Here is a 23,560-nt window from a genome sequence, read left to right on the forward strand (position 1 = left end):
TCAGCCCAAACCCCCTGGCATGTAATGAGCTCTGGTACTCCATGAGGGGAACTTTTGTTATTGAAAGTGTTTTTTTTGTTTTTGTTTTATATTTATGCTCTCTTGCCATCTGCTCTGAGGGAGTTTTAGGAGCTCCTCCATTGGGAGAAGGTTGGTACTACAGAGACAATCTGTTCCTGGCTTCACACCATTACGGGGCAGACGAAGCGTGAAACAAACACACACTCAAAATGAAAGGGAGTTCAATGCAAACATGGAGATGGTTTGTTTAAAAAAACATGTCCCCTCTGCTGCGTCAAAAGTGGCTTTGGATATGTTTTGATATTTTACTGAAATGAACCTGTGTATCTGTGTATGTGCGTTTGTGTGTTTTCAGGCGATGGTGGGGATCCTGCAGGGCAAGGCCAGGGGCGGGGAGGAAGAGAGCATCCTCATGCACGACCTCAAGCCATTCCGCATCCTCATCAGTCTGCTGGACAAACCCGAACTTGGTAACCTGTCTCTGAATGTGTTAACAGTATAGTTAGTGTTAAAGGTCTCCTATTATGCTATATTTGAACAATATATTGTAGGGCAATATCTATACAACACTTGTCTGTGAAGAGTTTTGCTCAAAATACCAAACAGATCACCAACTGCAGCATGCCTCATACCCCTCTATTTCAGCCCTGTTCCTGAAGTGCTGATTCTGTGACTGTCTCTTTAAATTTGAGCTGATCTGAAGCTGACCACGCCCCTTTAGAGTGTCATGCAGCTCTCTGTCTGAAGAGAGAAGTTTCTAACAGAGATACTCAGCTAAACGTGTTTACCACTAGAACAGAGAAATTATATGTATTATATATACAACGACTCTAAGTCCCTCCTGCAGACATCCTGCTGAACACACAGAAACACAGAGGTGCTGCGGGGGGGGATTCAGCTCGCGACTGTATATTGAGGACGATAAGTTGGGACGTGGGTGGGACGTTGCCAGGAGTTCAATGTAAAGCCAGCCCACATTTCGGTTATGACGTCATAACCGAAGCAAATCTGGATCAGCTCGTTTGTACCCCCATTTATACAGATGTGGGTAAGGACAAAAAGAGAGAGGGTTGTATTTTCTGACACGTTGTGAGCAGTGGCGGCTGGTGAACATTTTTTTGGGGGGGGCGCAGTTGGGCGGCACGGTTTAAATAGCACTTTTTTAGAGGTTTAGCTTAAGACAGTTGGTTAGGTGGCTGCGGCCACATTCGTGCTTCTTACATTTTTGTGTGAAGTGCTTTAGATCCTTCATCCCGGTTGTAGTCCAAAGTGTTTCAGTCCCAGGACTTTGAAATAACAGACAAGGGAAACAAAAAAAGGCATTGCTCACTGTACAACCAGCTAACCAATTCCGCTTAGCATACAAGTTTGAGGAGAAAGTCCGAGTGTAGGTTCTCCCGCGATCAGTGGTCGTCTGTTGAATGTTTAAATCCGGACGCTCGGGTCCCAAGTCTTTCAATTTCTTCTTTTCGACATCTGATAGTCGATGAAACGGTGTTTTAAGTAGAGCTTGCACGGAGTTCTCAGCCATCGATGTCGCCATATTCACTCAATCTAAGTTTCAGCTAGCTACGGTGCTGCTCTTTACGCTTGTGGTTAGGGAATGATAACGATGCTGATTCGCCGAAATAGTCCAATCGCGTATCTAAGAATGTCACATTGAACTAAGAAACAATGCCATTGGCTGTGGGCGCAAAGATTTGCGCCCACAGATCTAAGTTTCATCCCCCAATGAAAAGCTATCCTTGCTAAAATGACTGAGAAAAGTATAAGCTCTCCTATAGACTCCCATGTTATCGGCGCCCACGGACGGTAGCCGACCTGCCTATTCTCAGAAAAGGCGAATGGCAATATATTATGTCCGGACACATTTTAGCGGTTCTTGACAGTGGTCTCCCATACACATTTAACCCATAAACACGGTACATTTCTTATTTCAATTATGTTGTATATATAACGTTTTTTAACTCAAAAAGTCAGGGTGGGCGGCGCCCAAGCGCCCACTATTGACGCACTGCCACTGGTTGTGAGTCTACTTACACACCGGGGACACATATTCATGTATAAGACAGCAAAGAGTGAATTTTGCATAATAGACCTTTAATGCATATAAAATGATGCATGCACCACAAGCAGCCATAACCAATCCGTACATCATCTCTCATGTCCCCAGGTCCAGCAATCCTAGAGGATGTTCTGATCGAGGTGTTTCGGACTCTGCACACACAGTGCCGGACAGAGTTGGACCTCCAGAGCCAGAGTTCATTCAGTAAAGACCAAACACACCTCAGCAGGTCTGTGTCTCTTCATTTATGTTTGAAAAAGTGAAATGGACTAAAAGTTTGGCTGTTGAATCATTCCAGAATAACAAAGGTAGAATTTGGATTTGGTAAAGCAAATAACACAGTGGACCCTTATATCCTAAATATGCGAGATTACAGCAAAGATATAGGGATGTTAATTCAAGCTCCTTTGTGAATAACCAATCTCATGACATGTAATATCACATATTTACGTTCAAATGTTGGAAATGATGGCTTGCTAATCGCCCAACATCTGATGCTCATTCCTCCTGTTTCTCAGTAAACTACGGGAGAACAAGAAGACAGCAGAACTGATAAAAACAGCCAACCTGCTGTTCAATTCGTTTGAGCCGTACTACATGTGGGACTACATCGCTCGCTGGTTCGAGGAATGCTGCAGGTTTGTCTCTTTCAAGTTCCCACTATTGGATAAAGTGTGCCGATGTACTTGTCTGACAGTTAATAGATTATTTACCTTCATAGTCAACTGTAAATATATCTTTTCTCTAAAGCCAGTTTATATTTATTTATTTTTATTTCTATTTCTTCTTTTGTCTACACTTTACCATTGTTTGTTTATTCTTTTATTTCTAATTTCTTTCTTTGCCTTGTATTGTATTATGCTGCTGCAACACAAACATTTCCCAGTTTGGGATTAACTAAGTAATTGTTATTTTAATATGCTTCCCACTGCCATCACACACACACACACACACACACACACACACACACACACACACACACACACACACACACACCAGAACTCCACTTTTAATTTTTATCGACCTTCTGAAGCTAACTGCTAACTATCATACCTACTGTAACCCAAAATCATTTCCGTTTTTGTTGCAGGAGGACATTGAACAGCACCACAAATGCACCGCGGCATGCTGGGAGCTTATATCCTGCAGAGCTCTCATTGGTGGAATTCTGTCAGCTGGTCGATTTCCTGCTGGACATTGTTTCCTTGGTGAGACTCTTCTGTCTTTCTGTCCCTCTTTCTTTTTCTCTCCTTTTCTTTTCTTCACTTCGGTCTATTCCTCTTTATTTCCTTCTGTCTTCTTTATGTCTATCGTCCATTTTCTCTTACCTCACCCTTTCTTACATTACTCTACTGATTTCTTTGTAGTATAACACTTGTATACCTATTTCTTACTCATTCTCTGCTGTTTCAGCTCATTTCTGTTCATATGTGTTGCAGTTTTCGGTCTTTCTCCCTTACACTTGATGTTTTCCTTTGTAGAATACATTTTTCTCAAAATGTACCTCTTTTTTTGTATCTCTCCTCCGCATTCTTTGTCTTCCCTCTCCTCCTCCTGCCCCTGCTCGGGCTGCCAAGTCTTTCTCAGTTTCCCAATCCCTCTTGGCTCACACACCTCATTTTGTAAAATCAATTATGTTCCCAATCAACCCTTATCAGAACCATCTGCAATTAGGCCTCCATGTTGCCAGATGTGTTGTCCAACCCTATTTTGATTCAAGTGATGGGATGTTAACACCACCATTGGGGGGGGGTGTGTGTGTGTGTGTGTGTGTGTGTGTGTGTGTGTGTGTGTGTGTGTGTGTGTGTGTGTGTGTGTGTGTGTGTGTGTGTGTGTGTGTGTGTGTGTGTGTGTGTGTGTGTGTGTGTGTGTGTGTGTGTGTGTGTGTGTGTGTGTGTGTGTGTGTGTGTGTGTGTGTGTGTGTGTGTGTGTGTGTGTGTCCTTCCTCCTCTCTTATGTGTTAATGTGTGAAATGTCTACACATGCTCAAAAATACCTGTGTTTCCCGCTAAAATTTAGTTTGCATCCTCATAGAAATAAGCTTGTCTATAAAGTATTTCCAATCTTCTGAATAGGTTGGAAATCCACTGCTCTTTTATTGTAACCCTGTTTAAATGCTCGATGCGTGTGTTTTTGACAGAGCGAGAGAAAAAGAGAACCTCGAGTTCTGTGAGTTTGTGAGCGAGAAAAGGAAAAGTGTGTGTGTGTGTGTGTGTGTGTGTGTGTGCGCGCCAGTGTGTATTTGTGTGTGTGTGGCCTGTGCTCTGCTTGCTCCTGTCTGTTCAAACTATCTGCTCTTTCTCCTTGAAGCCTACTAGAAGCATGAGGGTAATCTGCCAGGTAAAGTACTGCTCTTTCCTGCTCTTTCACCTCACCCTGCTTCACTGAGGCTACGATAACATTTCTGCAACATCCTGCCAACATCCCTCTCAGGCCCTCTCTGACCCACCGCCTGCTTTGAGTGATCATTTCACAACATCACGGTTTAGATGTTTTAAAATGATCCAGAGGAAGAATCGGGATTCTCACAGTCATTACATTTGGGGACAAAACTTGTGAAATCTTGGATGGATCTTGTGAAAATGAAATCTCCGCCCAGTGTGTGTGTACATTCTGTTCAAGCATGCATGCAGTTATATGCTATTGCAATGCTTACATATTTGTAATAAATATGACTGTTCTAATTTACTTCATGGAATAATACTCATTTCAATATTTGGTTGTTATTTTTTTTTGCTCTTTTTGTCATGAAAAGGCAATTTGCCTGTTGAGTCAAAATGTTCCAACAAAAAATTAACTAACAACGCACAAGATGCTCAGGGTTAAGTAGGGTCTGAACATTGAGATCAATATAATGTAAGTCCAATATGTTCAATGATAAAGGCATAATTAAATACTTTAGTACTTTTTTAATGGCCAATCTCTAAAATGGGTTTAATAACCGTGTTATGACAATGTAATATGGGGGAATTATAGGACTAATAATGTAAATACCATGTAATATGGGTGTAATAATAGTGGAACATTGGTATAATAAGTGTGTAACATGGGAGTAATAATGGTGAAATAGGGGTGTATTAACGTGTAATATGGGTATATTGAGATAAAGGCAATCAGTTAATTTTCCCAAAATATTTATATATGATTGTCCATTAAAGGGTTAAGAATTAAAAAGAGGAGGGATAGCTTTGGCTAAACTATTAACAGACACTACTTTGCAACCTAACTACCTTATGCTTTTTAGATATTTGCTTTTTGAGACTGAAACCGACAGTAGCAGATAGTGTTTTGTCCTGATATTTCATTATTTTAAGATTTAACGACTTACCTGTCAATTGTTGTTTACATTTCCAAAGGTAAAACTGAATTTTAGACTTAAATGAAAGTGATAATAACATTATATCAGGTTCACCACCTTCCAAATTCCAGTAATTGCACCTCACTTCACCTCACAGTCTCACTCCACTCGTGCTTTCTCCAACGCCTCCAGGAGACCTACATCGAGATCCAGACGGAGCACCTTCCTCAGCTGCTGCTGCGCATGGTGGCCGCACTGACCGCTCACCTGCAGACTCTCGGCCTCGGAGAGCTCACCCACTGCCTTCGCCTCTGCTCCAAGATCCTCAGCAAGGTGCAGCCCCCGCTGGTGTCCCCTCTGGCCCTGCCATTGGGCCCCCAGGCTCAGGGCCGCTCCAACTCCAACGGAAATCGAACCGACTCGAAGGAGAAGAGCAGGGACAAGGAGGACAAACGGGTGAGGAAAATGTTCGAAAAGTAACATGAGAATAAAAGGAAAAAATCATTTTGTTATTATAAAATTATTTTCTGTCCTGTTCTGAGGGAAAAATGTTTTTCAAAGGGCAGCACTATTCTTACTAAGACTTGATACAGACATTTGAATTTGTTTTTAAATTCTAACAACTATGCATGTAAACAAAAAGTGTGCTTTGGCTATATTGATGAATTTTGAATTAGAAAGTGTTAAGTTTCAGGTTTGTCCTGCTACTCTTTGCCTAACTCTGAGTTTGAAACCCAGCTGGCAGGGTCTCTTTTGATGGAGGCATAGGCCCTGTTGCTGCCCCAGTCAGAGCAAGTCCCAGTTTGACCCACTTAACCCACTTCCCTTTACAAGTTACTGCCCAAAAATCCCTCAGCCTAGGCTCTGATGGTGTCCCTGAGCAGGGCCCATCCCTGCCATCCTCCTGCCCTGCGCTGCTGTTGGCTGGGTGGTCCCGTGCCTGGCCCTGTCGCCCCACACTCCCTCGACAGAAGGCATTTGAAGACTTGTTCAGAACAAATGCTTCTCTGTGCCGTCCTGTTGCTCCTGGTCCCTGTCCGGCAGCCTGGTTGTTTAAGGGTTTGAGAGCTCAGTGAGGCATTATCAAAAGTTCAGTCAAACAGTCCTACAGTATGCCGGGGGATATATGAAGGCAGGATAGATGGAGGTAGGCCCGGGAGAGGCAGAAGAGAGGACAAGTAGAAACAGAAGATGGTTCTCCAACAGCTGAGCCTTTTCTCTCTGTGGAAGAAGAGTAGACTAGCCTGCCGTGCCTCCGGGGCCAGCCCTGTCCATCTGAGTGGAAAACATTACACATCCACTGAATGCTTCATCGTAACCAAACCCCACCCCCGCTACCCTGAGGGACGTATAGAGAACGTGCTGTCTAACGTGCCATCTGAGTCCAGGGTCCAGGAGGCGCATGCTGCCTCAATCAGGAAGCCCTCAGACTCCCAAAGGCTGACTGTTCCAACAACTGCAGGAGCGCCCATCTCTGTGTGTCTGCACACGTCCCTCAGGTCCAACCCAGCAGCTGTAGCACAGCTCAGTGTTTAATGACCAGCGTGCAGATCAACAGCAGACTATTCAAACTCCTAATTATTCACTGAACCATTAACTGAATACATTACAGGTATGAGGCATGAATTAAGTCTTCTAATAAACTCTCTCTTAATTACCTTTCCAGATGGAATTATAGAGGGGAACTTGTGTTTTTGACGGAATCATATTCCCAACAAATTCAATCCTTTAATACATTGTAACTAGTGTATTGTATGTTTAGCTGGATGAATAAATCCTGCTAATGCTTTTGGAGCAATCTGTTGGTACAAATACTATGGTTGACACATTTTTTCTCATGTTTGATATTCTCGTTTCCCTCAACCATGCACATATAGTTTCACTTCTAGATTTGAACAGCTATTTTCCATCTGAACATACTGTAACTGCTTTGGAAAACATAAATACATGAGGTGTAGTTGGTTAGATTTTATGACCCCTACCATCAATTTAGACATTTTAAATGTTTTAGAGCTATTGTTTAGAGATTGTGTTTGTGAGGCTAGCTTATTATCACTTGTTCTTTTTCACAGCAGACATTTATCATTATAGGAAAATCACAGGTGTTTTGCTTTAGTAGAGAAACTGTTCCCCGGCCAGCTCACTTTAATGACTTACAGCAACACATTTTCATCCTACGTCAAGTCTAACCCCTTTCTCAAACTTCTATTCTGAGCTGTGAGGGCTCTTCCTGCTCTCCTGATCAACACACACTCCTTATCTTTCTTTCCACATCACTCTCTGCTGAACGCCCTTCATCATGTGTTCTTCTCTACCCATGTAGGCTCTACCTGCTACTCTGGAGCAACCCGGCAGCGGGGGGGTGTTTGAGGAGGGGCAACACGCTCCCAGCAGTCGCTCCTCAGAAAGTGGCTTCACAGACTTCGTACAGTATCAGGGAGACGGGCCCGAAGACACAGAAGGAACCCCTAATCCCCAACCAGCACTCAGAACGGGCCGTCGCTCCTCAGGCCCGTCTCAGACCAAACCTCTGGACAAACCAGTCATGCAGTGCTGCCTGGAGCACTTCCAGCAGTTCCTGTCCCGACTCATCACCTTGTACATCACCCCTGGTCAGGGGGACAGGGCTGAGGGTAGCGAGGCTGTGCAGTTGGGGCCCCTGGTTTCAAATGTCTCCCAGCAGGGTGATCGTGTAGAGTCCTGCCCAGAAGCAGCGTTGGCCCAGAGGGAGCGTGTCGCTGCCTTCACTGCTGCCTGCCAGCTCTTTCTAGAGTGCTCCAGTTTCCCTGTCTACATCGCAGAGGGCAACCTCAAGTCTTCACCCACACAGGAAAAGCAGATTGGTAAGGGCAAAAAACACCCTATGTGATCAAAATTAGAGTTGGCTTTTTATTTTTATAAGGTTTTCAAACTATTGCAATGTTAAGAGCAAAATGGGAACAATCAGATGTTTCTAACTCATTGAAATAACTGAGTAAAAGATAAATGTGCTGCATTTTCTTTGTTTTGTAAACTGAAAAAATGTCTTTCTTTCTAATATATCTAACCTCTGTTTTGATAAACTGTGTATGCTCTTTGTTTATCGATTGTAACCATGGCTGTATAAGGCAAGGCAAGTTCATTCATATGGCACCTTTCAACACAAGGAAATTCAAAGTTCTTTACAAAAATGAAAAACATTAAGAGCATTAAGAAATAGTGCAGCAGAAACACATTATAAAATGGGTGTTAAAAGCAGCTTATAAAAAGCAAAGATAATAAAATAAACATCTTTATTCTTTCTATTTCCTGCTGTTGAACCCCCCCTGGTTCCCCTAGTAAGGGCGTAGTCTACTTCCTGTTTGCTTCTAGCTTCTTCTTAGCTTCTCTATGCTGTTGCTACAAGATTTACCCCCCCACACACACACACACACACACACACACACGTTTATATTGTTATTCTATAAAGAGAACTGGATACAGCATTCAAGGCGGCGTTCATTCCTGTGAAAGCCAAAATGGCCGGGTTCTGGAAAACATCTTGGCCCATAGTGTGCTCACTAAGGTTTACCTTAACCCGCCTCCAATTTCCCGCTCTTGGCTCGATCAAAAGAATGGAGAAGGAAAATATCTGCATTCGGCTATAGAAGTATTAGTAGTTGATTTAGTTTAAAAAAAACGTCAGCTGATTGACAGACGTCTTTTTCCCAATGTAAATTATTTTTGGGCACAATGACGTCACGGATAGACACAACCGTTGTAGTACTACCGTTTGGCCACTACGACAATTTGCTTCAACATCCGGCTCACTTCCGTGGGACTTGATTTGAACAGTAGAAAAGGCAGCCCTAAATCAAGGACACCCAGTGCTAAGAATTGAATCTTTTTACAGTTAATTATAGTTTAATTTATTGCATTCAAACCCTTGATGTCCCCTCTTTTCCCACACAGAAAGCGAGCAGGTGCGTCTGCCTGACTGGCTACAGACTCTGATGGATGCCTGCTGCCTGGCCGGGGACTTCAGCCTGCAGGGCGTGGCAATCTCCCTGCTCATGGACCTCGTCGGGCTCACCCAGTCGGTAGCCATGGTGACTGCAGAGAGTGTGGCGTCTGGCGGCAGCTCTGAGGCCGCCCAGCCCATGAGCCCCAGCCAGGGTCGAGTGGCGGTGGTCATCAGGCCTCCACTCACTCAGGGAATCTTGAAATACATCGCTGATAAAACAGTCTTCTTCAAGGTACAGTCCTCTGCTAAGGTCACTGTCAGTGGTCTTAATCTTCTTCGAAGGTCTTGACCCTGTTTCATCTTTTTCCCCTCAGAATGTGGCTCTGATCCTATGGGACCAGCTGAGTGAAGAAACACCTCAGCACCACCAACGCAGCGTGGAGCTCTTCTACCAGCTGCACAACCTGGTGCCTTCCTCCAGCATCTGTGAGGATGTCATCAGCCAGAAGCTCATGCACAGAGACAAGGTTCGTTCAGAAATCACTGAATCATAAACAACATATCCGTGAAATCCATGCTGAAGCACCTTTCTGCTTTCAGAGAATACGCCTGGAGTCCCACGTGAAGTTCTCCGTGCTGTGGCATCTGACACGAGACTTGAACATCATCAAATCCTCTCCTTTTAATCGCACATTCGACAGGTTTGTTGGACACTAGACAGGTGCTACATTATTTGAAGGACTTTTCGATATGGACAAATGTAATTCCACTGCCTTTCCCTTCCTTCAGATCTCTCTTCATCATGCTCGACAGTCTCAGTTACTGGGATCCGTGCACCAGCGCTGTCGGTCGTGCTTGGCTGAATCAGGTGCTTCAGAGACATGACATCGCTCGGGTTTTAGAGCCCCTCCTCCTCGTCCTGCTTCACCCCAAGACCCACCGTGTATCGATCCAGAGGGTACAGTCCCAGCGCCACTGGGCCCAGGTTTACCCTGAAGCACAGGAACAGGGCCCATCTGAACCCCTTTACACCAGGGACTCTGGCTTTGCAGACAGTAAGCATTGGCCAGAACTGCTACCGGTTTTATACATGTAGAGCAGTGTGGCACACTCGTCTACAGCCTGTTGACTAAAGTACATTAGCCGAGTCTTTAAATCACACCTATACTTAATACAACTATTACACAAAGGATATGTCGTCTGAAGCAAAACAGATACTTTTCACGCCAGCGGTGCACATTACAGCCCCCTTTTCCCTTTCTTACCTCTAACAATAAAAGCATGACACATTACCGCATCCATGGTAACCAGAAATAATTTAAATTAACTCATTAGTTTGCCAAGACACAAATCAACAATAGCTTACAGTATTGCTCCAACATACAGTTGTTTATGTGAACAGAGCTCATATTACTTAAACATTTCTGGTTGGATTTTAAACTGCCTGTCTAAAAATATAATTCTCTAAATATTCTCAGTTTTTAATTATTTATTATTGAATTTGAATAAATAAAAACTTTAAGATTTATGTTTATTGATCTATTATTCCACTATTTTTCTTGACTATTCAGGTTTTGCTGTAGTATTGTTTCATATTGTTTTTTAGGCCTCACTTTGGAATCAGAACAATCCTAAACTGCAACACTGACTCATTTTGTAACCCAAATGCTTCTCACATTTCCTGCTTATTTAAAATGTTCTCCTGTTTCTTTCCTCAGACTTCGCTCAGATCCAAGGGGACAGGCTGGCCCCGGATGATTACCGAGGCCTTGTGATGGGGGACATGGAGCCGTTCTGCCTGACCGTTAACCCCCTGAGTGACAGCCTCTCCTTACTGAGTCTGAGCAGTGAGAACCTGCATCTAGCTGGGGAATATCAGCGTGCCAACCAGCAGGGGGAGCTCCAGAGCTCAGAGTCCAGTGCTTCTCATTCATCCGCTGGGGAAAATGGCAGCTTTGAGGAACCAGATGTTGTCAGCAGCACAATCCCGCAGTCTTTGGACGACATTTCTGAAGAGACTATAGAGGAAGCTGTGTCCTCCGTTATCAAAGAACTGATAGACAGGGTTTTGAGTTTAATAGATGAGGGGTCTTTTGAACTTTCGTCTCAGCCTGAAAACTGGCCTCAGACAGACACTGACAGCACTTCCTCAGAAAACTCCGCTGGTCCCCGCCTTGATTCCGGCCTCCCACCAGGCTCCAACCACCAGACTCTGCCTGAGATGCTGGCTGGAGGCACGTTGGAGTTCCTCTCTGTTTCACAGGTGGATGTCTCTGCGGAGGAGGAGCACAGAGAGGGCATCACACGTCACAGTTCCTCACCTTCCATCGTCACGTTGCCAGACAACTCCAATCCCCCCACCCCAGAACACCGCCTGCGGGTCGAGGACCTTCAAGCCCGCAAACGTAGCCACAGCAGCACCCAGCTCAGCCTGAAAGGGAAGATCATGGAGAGGCTGTCGGACAAGTCTCCAGGGGCCAAGCCCAAGATGAAGAAGGCCAAGAGGAAGGAGGAGGAGAGGCAGAGGAAGCTGGCGAGTCAAGCTGAGAAGCTGCGGCCGCCCAGCATCTTCTTCGGGGACAGCCTGGATCTGGAGAACTGGTACAGCTGTGGGGAGGGGGAGGTGTCGGAGATCGAGAGTGACACCGGCTCGCCCAGCGGGGGCTCTGTAGGCACTGTCGGGGGGGTCAGTGTCACAGGACGCAGATCATCCTCCGTCCCGCCTCGTTTCAACATCCATCCTCTGTATCAGCACGTGCTGCTCTATCTCCAGCCGTACGACTCCTCCCGCGCGCTCCATGCCCTGTCAGCGGTTGCAGCCATGCTGAGGGCCGCTCCCTCAGGGTTTGTGAGCGCCATCTCCACCACCAGCATCAACAACACTTACACTCCGCAGCTGTCTCTGCTCCAGAACCTCCTCGCCCGTCACAGGGTCTCCGTCATGGGCAAAGACTTCTACTGCCCGATCCCCCAGGACTCCCACTCCCACTCGTTCCGCAGCGCGATGTACCTGGAGATCATCATCTCACTCTGCCTCTACTTCCTCAGAAGCTACTACTCCGCCCACCTGACTGCAGGCCCCGAGGACTTGGCGGGAAACCGGGCCATGCAGCTGACCAGCGTCGAGGTTCTTACACTCCTTTTCAGCGAGCTCTCCAAAGTCACAGGCGGCTCGGCGAAGGGCTTCGCCAGCTTCATCAGCGACGTGCTCTCCAAGTGCAAAGTTCAGAAAGTGGTCCTCCACTGCCTCCTCTCTTCCATATTCAGTGCCCAGAAGTGGCACGATCAGCGGGTGGCAGGGGGTGAACGTGGCCACGGTGGAGGAGGGTCTGTCAGAGGACAGTGTCATCAACCTATCAGAGGACCAGATCGACAGCTGCAGCGCCGTGCAGTCCCAGCTGCTGCGGCTGCTGCAGAGCCTGGTGGTGCTGGAGCACCGGGTGCTGGTGCCAGCCGAGGAGGGAGGGGAACCTGTGCCTGGGGGAGGGACAGGAGTCGGGGGAGCTGGGGTAGGTTGTGGTGCTGGGTTTGAGATGCTGGGAGGGGAAGTGGAGCACCTCAACCCTCAGCAGCCGATGACATCACTGCAATACCTCCACGGACAGCCTATCACAGCACAGGGAATGTTCCTGTGCGCAGTGATCCGGGCGCTGCATCAGCACCACGCTTGTAAGATGCACCCCCAGTGGATCGGGCTCATCACAGCCACCCTGCCATACATGGGGAGGGTGCTGAGGAGGGTGGTGGCCTCCGTCACTCTGCAGCTGTGCAGGAACCTGGACAATCTCCTGCAGCAGTACCGCTATGAGACCGGGATAACTGACATCAGGTATGAGCAACCGCATGGTTTGTACCGATGAGATATTCCATTATCTTAAGCCATTTACAGTTAGACAAAATATCCAAAGCATCAACTACTAATGACATTTTAAAGAAGTTAAAATAAGAAGCAGTACGATGCAAAAAAAATCCTAACAAGGATCTTCATTATTTCTTGTAGAATATTTTTTTACATTTGAAATATAAAGTATGAGAGCTATTGTTCAATAAATCAAATAACATATGAAATAAAATAAAAAATACAAATACATTTTCTTTTTTAAATTTCAGTATTTTATTGAGACTTTTTAGAAACATCTTCAACGAAAATGTTTTTTAGATTAATTATTAGAAAATGCAAAAATCTAATTTTACTTTATCAAACGCCGTGATTTAAACTTTATTCTCAGACACCCAAAAGTATAAATGTGCAGAGCAGTGTATAGATGGAGTGTGTTCTAATGGATTTGAAGTAGTCTCCCATTTCTGCCACAAGATGTCACTCCTGACCACAGGATGCAGCAGAGAGGCTCTTTTGATGCTCCTTTACATCATCAATGTTTCTGATACTGATTGAGTTGATAAAGGTTGGCTTCACTACTTGTGATTAGAAATGAATTAGAAAATCTATATTGACTACCCTGTTTATTTCCCTTTATGTTGTAGACCCCAGTGGATGGCTCTCTGCATCCCTCCTGACCTGATCCTCACAGTGCTGGAGGGGGTGACTGCCATCATCCATTACTGCCTGCTGGACCCCACTTCCCAGTACCACCAGGTGAGGGCGCCACACACCGACATGCTGTTAATAATGCTTCTTCAATTCTCAGTGAATGTTCCCAACCTCTGCATACAGCTCTGAATGCAGGCCTCAACATGAGTTTGTTACATTCTGTCTTTCATCTTCTGCCTCTCAGCTACAAGTGAGTGTTGACCAGAAGCACCTGGCTGAGGCTCGCTCAGGCATCCTGTCCATCCTCCACACCATCATGTCTTCCGTCACCCTGCTGTGGAGCATCCTCCACCAGGCTGACAACTCGGACAAGCCAGCTGCTGCCTCCGCCGCCTCCACGTCCAACATCAACCTGGGCTCCACTAAGGTTAGGCAGCACTGACGGAGAATTAAAAACTCATTCACAATTTTTAATGCCGGCCATGTCATAACTGAACGCACTTCTTCACTGCAAAAAAGGCTATAACGTTTGACAAAAAAAACATGAAATGAGTAAAAATCTGTGTAAATGTTCCTCAAATAGAAGAAAGGGCAGATATATGGGTCATTCGAGGATTGGAGGACAAATTCGACCCCTAAACCCGTTATTTTCTAATTTTCTTTTATGTACTTTAGTAAAACAGGTAGTAAGCCATTGTTCCCATGATACATATTTTATAATATGTTTTATTTGTTGCTTTTCAGCAGTGCTCAATCATGTCCTTTGCAGGAATCCAGCACCTTTAGTGTGTGGTGTACCCTGCTGAGTGAGAAACTGCTCGGCCTTGTGTTCTACAGAAACAAGATTACAACTCCATGAATAATACTTGGACTGTTAGTCCCGGCACTAAGGATTGGATCACATTACAGGCACTGAAGGACCTTTCAGCAATTACAGCTCTGTGTTTTTCTGCAAGCAGTTATTAGCCTGTCCAGAAGATCTTCGTTTTTATCCGGCGGTCGGAAATATAATTTACACCGAGATAATATGGAGATTTTCATCCTGTGCCTAACATCATTTATAATCATTACATGCCCTGTGTCCCTGCAGGAAGGAATTACAGACTGCTTAGTTAAACTTACTTTTTCAACTACGACCTTTGTTAGTTGAGCTTTTAGTATTTGGCACAAACAAAACAGAGATCAAATGTAATGCAGAAAGTGTTGTTTGACCATTTCTGTTGGGTCAGTTAACAGGATGGATGTGGAATGAACCATGGACTCATATTTAAAAATGAAGTATCTAATACTTAGAGGAAATGCTACTGTGTTTGATTCACTTCCTGCTTCTGTTGTTTACACAATATACTGCAAGATTCATTATAAGCTATTACAAGAAAGGAGTACTGTGTGGATGGATTGTTCCTGGGACTTTTCTTAGTAATGTATGAGCTGTTTAGGTCTAACCTAACTTCTTTGTTTACTCTACAGAACCTCCGGCAGCAAATCCTGGAGCTGCTGGGTCCCATCTCCATGAACCACGGTGCTCACTTCATGGCAGCAATTGCCTACGTTTGGAATGAGAGGAGACAGGTCAAAACTCCTGTCAGAAATAAGGTTGGTGTTCTAAAAAACACTGGGTTAAAAACAGTTGGCCCGCCCTTTAGCTTTTATCGTTGTGTTGATCATTAAACCCACACCATGTCTGCCAGGTGATCCCTTCAGCCAGCGAGGAGCAGCTGCTGCTGGTGGAGCTGGTCCGCTCAGTGAGTGCCATGCGCACTGAGACCGTGATGCAGACGGTCAAAGAGGTCCTGAAGCAGCCGCCTGCCATCGCCAAGGACAAGGTAGGTGGTGCTGTTGCCTTAGGCCGTTAGTTTTAACGGTTTCATTCCTATCTGCTTAAAGCTGTTAGACCGTGCAGAGCTTATGAGCACAATCATAACATTACAGAGGGAATTAATTTCATGTAGTTGAGTATTTGATTCATAATTCCAATTAGAAAATGTATCGTCAATACACATATTTTAATAAAAGCCAAAAGGTAACAATACCCTTATTTCCTGAAATATACAGATCCGGAAATAATGAAGAGACCACTCCAAATTGTTCTTAAATCTTTATCTCTACCTGTATGGCAGCCATTCCAGTATCTTTTGAATTCCAACAAAGAAATGTTGTCAGTAGTTTATAGAATACAAAAAAAAAAAAAGATCAACTCAAGACATACCTATAAACAATAAAGCAAGAGAAAATGCTGAAGTGGTCTCTTAATTATTTCCGTGGCTTTATGTTAAATTTGTCATGTCATAAATGCATTTCGATGAAATAAGCGAATAAAAGACTCGTATGCCTTTCAATTAAAACCCCTATGAAATGTCGATAGTGAGTCATAACAATAATATTCGTCTGGTATTGATCCTACAGAAGCACCTCTCTTTGGAGGTCTGCATGCTGCAGTTCTTCTATGCCTACGTCCAGAGGTGAGTCACCTGCGGTTCAGATAATCACATTCTGTATCTTTAATATTTAATGTAAAGGATCCAACTATTCCTTTGTTCCTTATGTCCCCATTTATGCAGAGCCTTCTCACCTCTTATATGTTTTAACTTTGCATTCAGGATTTTTACCTGTGTGTGTGTGTGTGTGTGTGTGTGTGTGTGTGTGTGTGTGTGTGTGTGTGTGTGTGTGTGTTTGTGTTTGTAGGATCCCTGTGTCCAGTTTAGTTGACAGCTGGCCCTCCCTGCTGGCGCTGCTGAAGGACTCCGTTCCATTAGGACTTCCTGCCCCAGGACAGTTTCTCATACTCGGGTCGGTTTCCCTATTTCCTCCCAACATCTGGGAAGGACTTGTTTTTGTACTTTAATTACACTTGAATGTATCAGCTTTGTAGATGTTAGTGGGCTGCTCACAGATAAAGTGTGTGGATCTGAAGGAATCACTCTGTAGAGAAGACACCTTCCATTTTCACAGCATATCTTTTAAGATAAGACAATACAGATACATTTGGAAACTGAACTAACAAATATCACTATAAAACTGTCCAGTCAAGCGCTTTATTAATACAATTATTTATTGATCTACAAGTTCTCTGAAATGTTGATGATGATTATAAAATCTACGAATGATGAATTACGTGATAACTTGCATCTGTTGCTTACCTTATAAAAGACAAGTGTGCATTTTAAGAATGATCCAGGAGTATTTTGGATGTTTTCTTACATTTGTTTGAAACCAGACACGTCATGGATGCAAAATAGCCCCAAAATCTTAAAAATGAAAAATACATGTTTTTAACCTGTAATGTCTCGCCTTAACCTATTTAACATGACTCTGCCCTTTCTTTGCTTTCTCTAGAGTTCTGAATGAATTCATTTTGAAGAATCCCAACCTGGAGAGCAAGAAGGACCAACGGGAGCTTCAGGTAATTACTCCAGCCAGCTTGATTACTTTCCATCCCTCCATTGTTTTACATTATATTTTGTATTAAGATAGTATTTATTTCCTTTCCGTTCCTTGAGCTGTTCTGATTTCTTCTTTTTTTTTATTCCCTTAATGGAAAGTTTTACCTTGATTTCATGGTATATAGTCATTGACGTTTATACAGTTAAAGTGTACAAATGTAACTGAATATAACTTGTGTATCCAGGATGTGACCCATAAGGTGGTCGAGGCCATCGGAACCATTGCAGGCTCCTCTCTGGAGCAGACCACGTGGCTGAGGAGGAACCTGGAGGTGAAAGCCTCTCCTCAGATAGTGGTGGATGGAACCAACCTGGAAGCTGATGTAGAAGGTGAGCTGCTACCACAAACTGCACTGGAGTCAGAGTTATTGAGGAACACATAGTATATGATAGGTATTCACACTAAACCTGCTAAAACTAAACAAAGTGTGTGGCACTACTTCTGATATGAAGTCCAGAAAATCTAGTTTAATTTGCATTCCACACATATGTGAACAACTATGAAATCAATTTTTCTGTAAGAATCAACAAGAGAATCCACTGTGGTTCAGATGAGTCTCTGTCCTGACTCAAGAGAATCCACTGTGGTTCAGATGAGTCTCTGTCCTGACTCAAGAGTATCCACTGTGGTTCAGATGAGTCTCTGTCCTGACTCAAGGGAATCCACTGTGGTTCAGATGAGTGTCTGTCCTGACTCTTCCAAGACTTGAATTTAAATGTATAGTAAGTAATGCAGGCAGCCCAGAAACTGAGCTTTGTTGTAATGCTGTTTGCAGCAATCTGTATTTTGATGAGGTTGAAAACATTTCTGTGTTTGGGATCACTTTTGTGTACATATGCTATAAAAACCTTGTGAAATGTTTATTTAGCTGCACGCTTCAGCCTGGCAGTATTAATATTTGTGTGGCTGCTGCTAACGTTTGGTATGTGTGTTCTGTAGATTTAATGCTCACAGTGATGGAGGCCTCCAGCTTCACTCCATCAGTGTACAGCGTTCACGCCCTGACGCTGCTCGCCGAGGTAAAACACAGTTGTTTCTCATGCCATCAGTCAGTGCCCCCCCACCCCAAGTTATGTGTATTGTTCATCTTGATTATGCCTCAAGCTGCCATGTTTTGACTTGTCGCTCTAAACCACAGCCTTACATCACACCAACACTCCAACATGGATCATAAGAGCTGATTTACAAACACCTCCCCACCCCCACTTCAATTCCTATTAGTGGAACAATGAATCGATCCACTGGACTGAGTGTGGTGCCGGGATCAGCAGCTTGGCTTCTTGAGCTCAGTGTAGAGCTAATGATGCCTGTGCTTCTCTGCTGTTTGCAGCTTATAGATGGATGGGTTTATTTAAAGCAGTATATCACTTAAATGCTGCATTGCACTTTGTTGTTGAAGTAATATATATAGTTTTCCAGGCAAGGAATCAAAGAAAATCAATATTTCGAGATGAATGTCCACTTTCTGTAACAACGCCACTTAATGTTGCCATGCCTTCTGACGGCGACATGAATAAAAGGTGATTGTGTTATTGTGTAGGTACTGGCTCATCTGTTGGACATGGTGTTCTACAGCGACGAGAAGGAGAGGGTGATCCCACTGCTGGTTAATATCATGCACTATGTCGTGCCCTACCTCCGCAACCACAGGTAGGGAGGAGTTATGGCTACTGGGATTTCTTCTGAATTTCTGACAAAAGTTAACATCTTAAAATACATTTTCTATTATTATTATATTATTCACATTATCTTTCCAAAATATTGAAATTATCATTGGTAAACCTTTAGTTTTTAAGAGTATATGTACAATACAAGGAATTTTACAGGCCCTATTATGCTTTTGGGGGGTTTTCCCTTTCCCATTGTGTGTTATAGGTTTTAATGCATGTTAATGGTCTTCAAAGGCTAACATCCGAAATTTCCGTAGCATAGTGACATTGTTATGAAATACTCGCGCTCCTATTGGCTAGCGATCCAACCCATTGTATGTGATAAGCTAAGAAGCGGGACATCTCTAAGCAGTTAATAAATCACAACAGAGCCGGCCAGCTAACCAATCAGAGCAGACTGGGCTCTGGTTTCAGACAGAGAGTGAGAAGAGGTGCTGCAGCACAGGCAGTATGAGAGAAATAAAGAGCTTTTTGAACATTAAAACATAGAGACATGCCACATGACAAGCACAAACATTTTTTCCCCATAGTTTTCCCTTACCAAATACAGTATATTGAATAATTGTGCTGGCCTACTATTCACATTTTAAAGTAACAAGCATGAAGGTGCAACACTTGAAATGTCAACGTCATATAAAAGAATGCCATTTCCTGTTTTGTCTGGCAGTGCTCACAACGCCCCCAGCTACCGGGCCTGCATCCAACTGCTGAGCAGCCTCAGCGGGTACCAGTACACCCGGCGCGCCTGGAAGAAGGAGGCCTTCGACCTCTTCATGGACCACACCTTCTTCCAGATGGACTCCTCCTGCGTCAGCCAGTGAGTAGCACAGGAGAAACTCACAGATGGTGCTAACATGTAGCTTAAATGGTGACAATGACAGCAAGATAAATTACTCATGATGCACTTAAGAAACAGTAATGAAAAGTCAGAGATTGTCTCTCTTATCATTTTGTTGAAACTCCAGCGTAGGTGTTAGAAATAATATGTGCATCTTTTTTTGGATCCCCAGTGTTGTTTTGTGTGTTCATTTTAAATGTTATTTTTATTGTCAGGGAAATCATTTTAACGTAACAGTTTTGTAAATAACAAAATAATAAATAAAACATAAATACATATTAAATAAAATAGTTTAAAAAAGAATAGGAAAAATGAAAAATAAAAGCACGAAGATACAAATGATTTGAATTCATAAGGGAAGAAATAGAATATCTAACCACATATCTATTTATCTTGTATAGAGGGAATTATCAGAGTGTTATAAAGAAAAACGTAATGTTCTTATTTTGTATGTTTTTAACTGTATTTTACTTTCCCAACATGCATTAATACAAAATACGGTTCCACCTACAAAAGGGGTCATCAAATAAAAGGCTTAATATTGACCTTATATTGTCCAAAATGTATAATTGCTTATGCATTTTATAAAGAAAAAAGTAAAGTCCTGCAGTTTTTTTAAACCAAACTTTTGCTTAGGTGACAAATATATTAATTTAATTTCACCACATTGATAACGTACCTGACCCTGCCCTTTTTTGACAGCTACAAAATAATAACTCAGGGACAGCAGAGCACTTTTAGAGTTATATTTTCCACAACATTCTATCAACATCACTTTTGAATGGTGCACTTTATTGTCAGATGTAAGGGGGTTATTTTTGTTTATTAGCTACATGTTTTCTGGAGAATTGATCTCACATCATTTTCCTGTTTTTTCAGCTGGAGAGCCATCATTGACCACCTGATGACTCATGACAAGACCACATTCAGAGACCTCATGAGTAAGCGTGATCATTCTTTAGTAGAGTTAGATTGATTTCCACTGGGTGTGTTTACAGACCATTTAGCAGCTCATCTTCTCTCTTCCTGACGTTTGCAGGACACCGAGTGTTTCGCCCTTTTCATGTTTTATTTCAGGCAGAATTAATTGTCTCGATCAAACGGTTACATTTCCACTCCACTTGCTGTAGCCTATTGAGCTGCAAAAATATGCCAATGTGACAAAGTAAAAGAAGTCAATTTTATTAAGACAAAAAATCACGAATCATTTGCATTATGGGGATTTACAATCCAAACATCCCCTATCCTTAAGATCTGGTTTCAGATAGAAAAAAAAAAAGAAGTCACTCTCATATGAGTACTAATAGGATGGATAAAGAGTGTGTGTGTGTTTCCCTTCAGCCCGTGTTGCTGTGGCCCAGAGCAGCTCTCTGAGTCTGTTCACCAACAGAGACGCTGAGCTGGAGCAGAGAGCCATGCTGCTCAAACGCCTGGCCTTCACCATCTACAGCAGCGAAGTGGACCAGTACCAGAAATACCTGCCGGACATACAAGGTAACATAAACACATGTACTGTATGCAACAGCGGTTATCCCTCTATAGTTTAGAAGCGGAGTTGTATTAATTATCCACAGTCATTGTGTTACCTACAGTAAATGATGTTCTGTGAACAAAACGTATTTTAGATACCTGGAAAAGTCAATATCTTTTAAGTGTTCACTATATGTAGAATAGTTTCAATGCTCTTCCTTGACTAAGGAAAAGTACCTTACCACTTCGTACAATCCAAACTTTCCTTTTAATAAACTGTGTTCCAGGAGACTTCAATATATTTCAACTTGAGGTATAGTCTATAACTGTGTCCTTTGTGAGTCAATGGAGGAGGCAAACACAGAGAAACCAGGACTCTTAGAAAACTATTTGTATTGATGCAAAACGTTCAAATGTTTCATGAATGATATCAAAAGCTTGTTTCTCGGTTCCTGTAAATTATGCTAACTGCATAGGATGTATGTCTGGATGTATTATTTAACCACATGTAATGAGCAGAAATGTTTGTGTGTGTTCAGAGCGTCTGGTGGAGAGCCTGCGTCTGCCTCAGGTGCCCATCCTCCATGCTCAGGTGTTCCTGTTCTTCAGAGTGCTGCTGCTGCGCATGTCCCCTCAACACCTCACCTCACTGTGGCCCACCATGATCACTGAGCTGGTAAGGGATGCAGACTCACTCCTCCTCTTTCACTTACTTACTGTATCTTATTTCTGTCATCTAAGCTCACACTCAAAATCCATTACACACACTCAGTCACACATTCAACATCTGTCTCGCTGCAGGTTCAGGTGTTTCTTCTGATGGAGCAGGAGCTCACAGCGGATGAAGACATATCAAGGTACACACCAAACTAGATTGCACCAACAAATGAACATCGTAAAGTACTTCTTCATGTGTTCTGTTTGATAACGTATCCTCTTCTGTCCACTTCTAGGACGTCAGGGCCTTCCGTGGCCGGGCTGGAGACAACCTATTCTGGCGGGAACGGCTTCTCCACCTCCTACAACAGCCAGCGCTGGCTCAACCTCTACCTGTCTGCCTGCAAGCTCCTGGACCTGGCTCTGGCCCTGCCTCCTGAGAGCCTGCCTCAGTTCCAGATGTCAGTACCAACAAGCCTTGCTCATAATATCCAAGCTATCTGTTAAAGAGATTCTTGGTTAAAAGTGTGTCTGTCAGTTTTACTGGCAAATCTCAATATTTGGCCTTGTTAGATTGATGGAAATTATGTGATTTCTGAGCGAGTCCTGCCTCATTACAGGTACCGCTGGGCCTTCATCCCAGAAGCTTCGGATGATTCAGGGTTGGAAGTGAGACGTCAAGGGACCCACCAGAGAGAGTTTAAACCCTACGTGGTCCGACTGGCCAAGCTGCTGAGGAAACGAGCCAAGGTACCCCCCCCCTCCCTATATCTACTCAGGGTTATTAAATAATGGAGACAAATGACTGCCTCTAATAAAGACTAATAAAGACTCTGTGCAGGGAAATACTTATTAAAAGCCTCTTTCTCATGCAGGTTGCAAACTTATTCATTAAAGCGTCATTGTCCCCTATATGCAGGAAGGCACATGACTTTTTTTTCCTACTTGTTATCAATTTTCCTCTTCCTCAGAAAAACCCAGAAGAGGACTGCTCCACCAGAACGCTCTCCTGGGAGCCGGGCCACCTGACGCTGACCCTGTACGTGATACGCAGCATGGAGCAGCTGCTACCCTTCTTCAACCTGCTCAGCCAGGTGTTCAACAGCAAGGCAAGCAGCCGCACAGGCCCTGCCTACACCCGCAACCCCACAGACGCCTCCTTCCCCGGACACAAGGAGGGGCCCAAACTGGAGAGCCAGAAAGTGTTTTGGAGTCGAGCTCGACAGAACATCGAGGAGATGGTGGAGAAAGACTTTCTCGAGGGTCTTATCAAGACGTGAGAACACAGCGAGGGGAGGAAAAGGGCATTAACACACAACTGATCAACACTAGTGATAAACCTCAACTTGTACATTCAAAAAACAAGGGAATACATATGAGGGAAAAATAGTTTGTACATTTTCTTTTGTATTTATAATGATTATTTTACTTTTCAAATGCTATTGTATTTAATTTTAATTATTTGTAAATAAGAAGCAGCTTTGATGACTGAATTTTAACATGTCATGTGAGTCCTTTTGGACTAAGTGAAGATGCCGTGCCATTCCATATCGATGTGACTTAATAAAGATTTCTAACAGGAGGGTTACATGCACTACATTCCTGTCGTTCAAATGCATTTTCACTATGTCCATTCGCACCATATCCTCTTATTTTGCCTCGCAGATTTATGATTTGCGCATT

At 43.5% G+C, this 23,560-nt stretch overlaps 1 protein-coding gene across 1 annotated transcript in view; it reads left to right on the top strand.

The window, feature by feature from the left end:
• Positions 1–23,459, top strand: part of dop1a (DOP1 leucine zipper like protein A) — a 39,220-nt gene extending 15,761 nt beyond the window's left edge. Inside the window, 31 exon segments of the mRNA XM_063879542.1 lie at positions 377–491; positions 2,195–2,315; positions 2,605–2,724; positions 3,177–3,294; positions 4,397–4,426; positions 5,577–5,840; positions 7,708–8,227; positions 9,315–9,598; positions 9,681–9,833; positions 9,907–10,007; positions 10,096–10,361; positions 11,025–12,601; positions 12,603–13,135; positions 13,792–13,903; positions 14,043–14,225; positions 15,269–15,394; positions 15,490–15,624; positions 16,205–16,260; positions 16,484–16,588; positions 17,135–17,201; positions 17,427–17,571; positions 18,182–18,261; positions 18,783–18,892; positions 19,580–19,729; positions 20,630–20,691; positions 21,092–21,244; positions 21,760–21,896; positions 22,022–22,077; positions 22,174–22,338; positions 22,498–22,627; positions 22,849–23,459. Of these exon segments, the coding sequence (XP_063735612.1) occupies positions 377–491; positions 2,195–2,315; positions 2,605–2,724; positions 3,177–3,294; positions 4,397–4,426; positions 5,577–5,840; positions 7,708–8,227; positions 9,315–9,598; positions 9,681–9,833; positions 9,907–10,007; positions 10,096–10,361; positions 11,025–12,601; positions 12,603–13,135; positions 13,792–13,903; positions 14,043–14,225; positions 15,269–15,394; positions 15,490–15,624; positions 16,205–16,260; positions 16,484–16,588; positions 17,135–17,201; positions 17,427–17,571; positions 18,182–18,261; positions 18,783–18,892; positions 19,580–19,729; positions 20,630–20,691; positions 21,092–21,244; positions 21,760–21,896; positions 22,022–22,077; positions 22,174–22,338; positions 22,498–22,627; positions 22,849–23,157 (6,483 nt within the window). The 3' untranslated portion in view covers positions 23,158–23,459.
• Positions 23,460–23,560: the final 101 nt, after the last annotated feature.

The sequence above is a fragment of the Eleginops maclovinus genome, chromosome 3 (genome assembly GCF_036324505.1).
Source record: "Eleginops maclovinus isolate JMC-PN-2008 ecotype Puerto Natales chromosome 3, JC_Emac_rtc_rv5, whole genome shotgun sequence".
In the NCBI taxonomy this organism is placed as follows: Eukaryota; Metazoa; Chordata; class Actinopteri; order Perciformes; family Eleginopidae; genus Eleginops; species Eleginops maclovinus.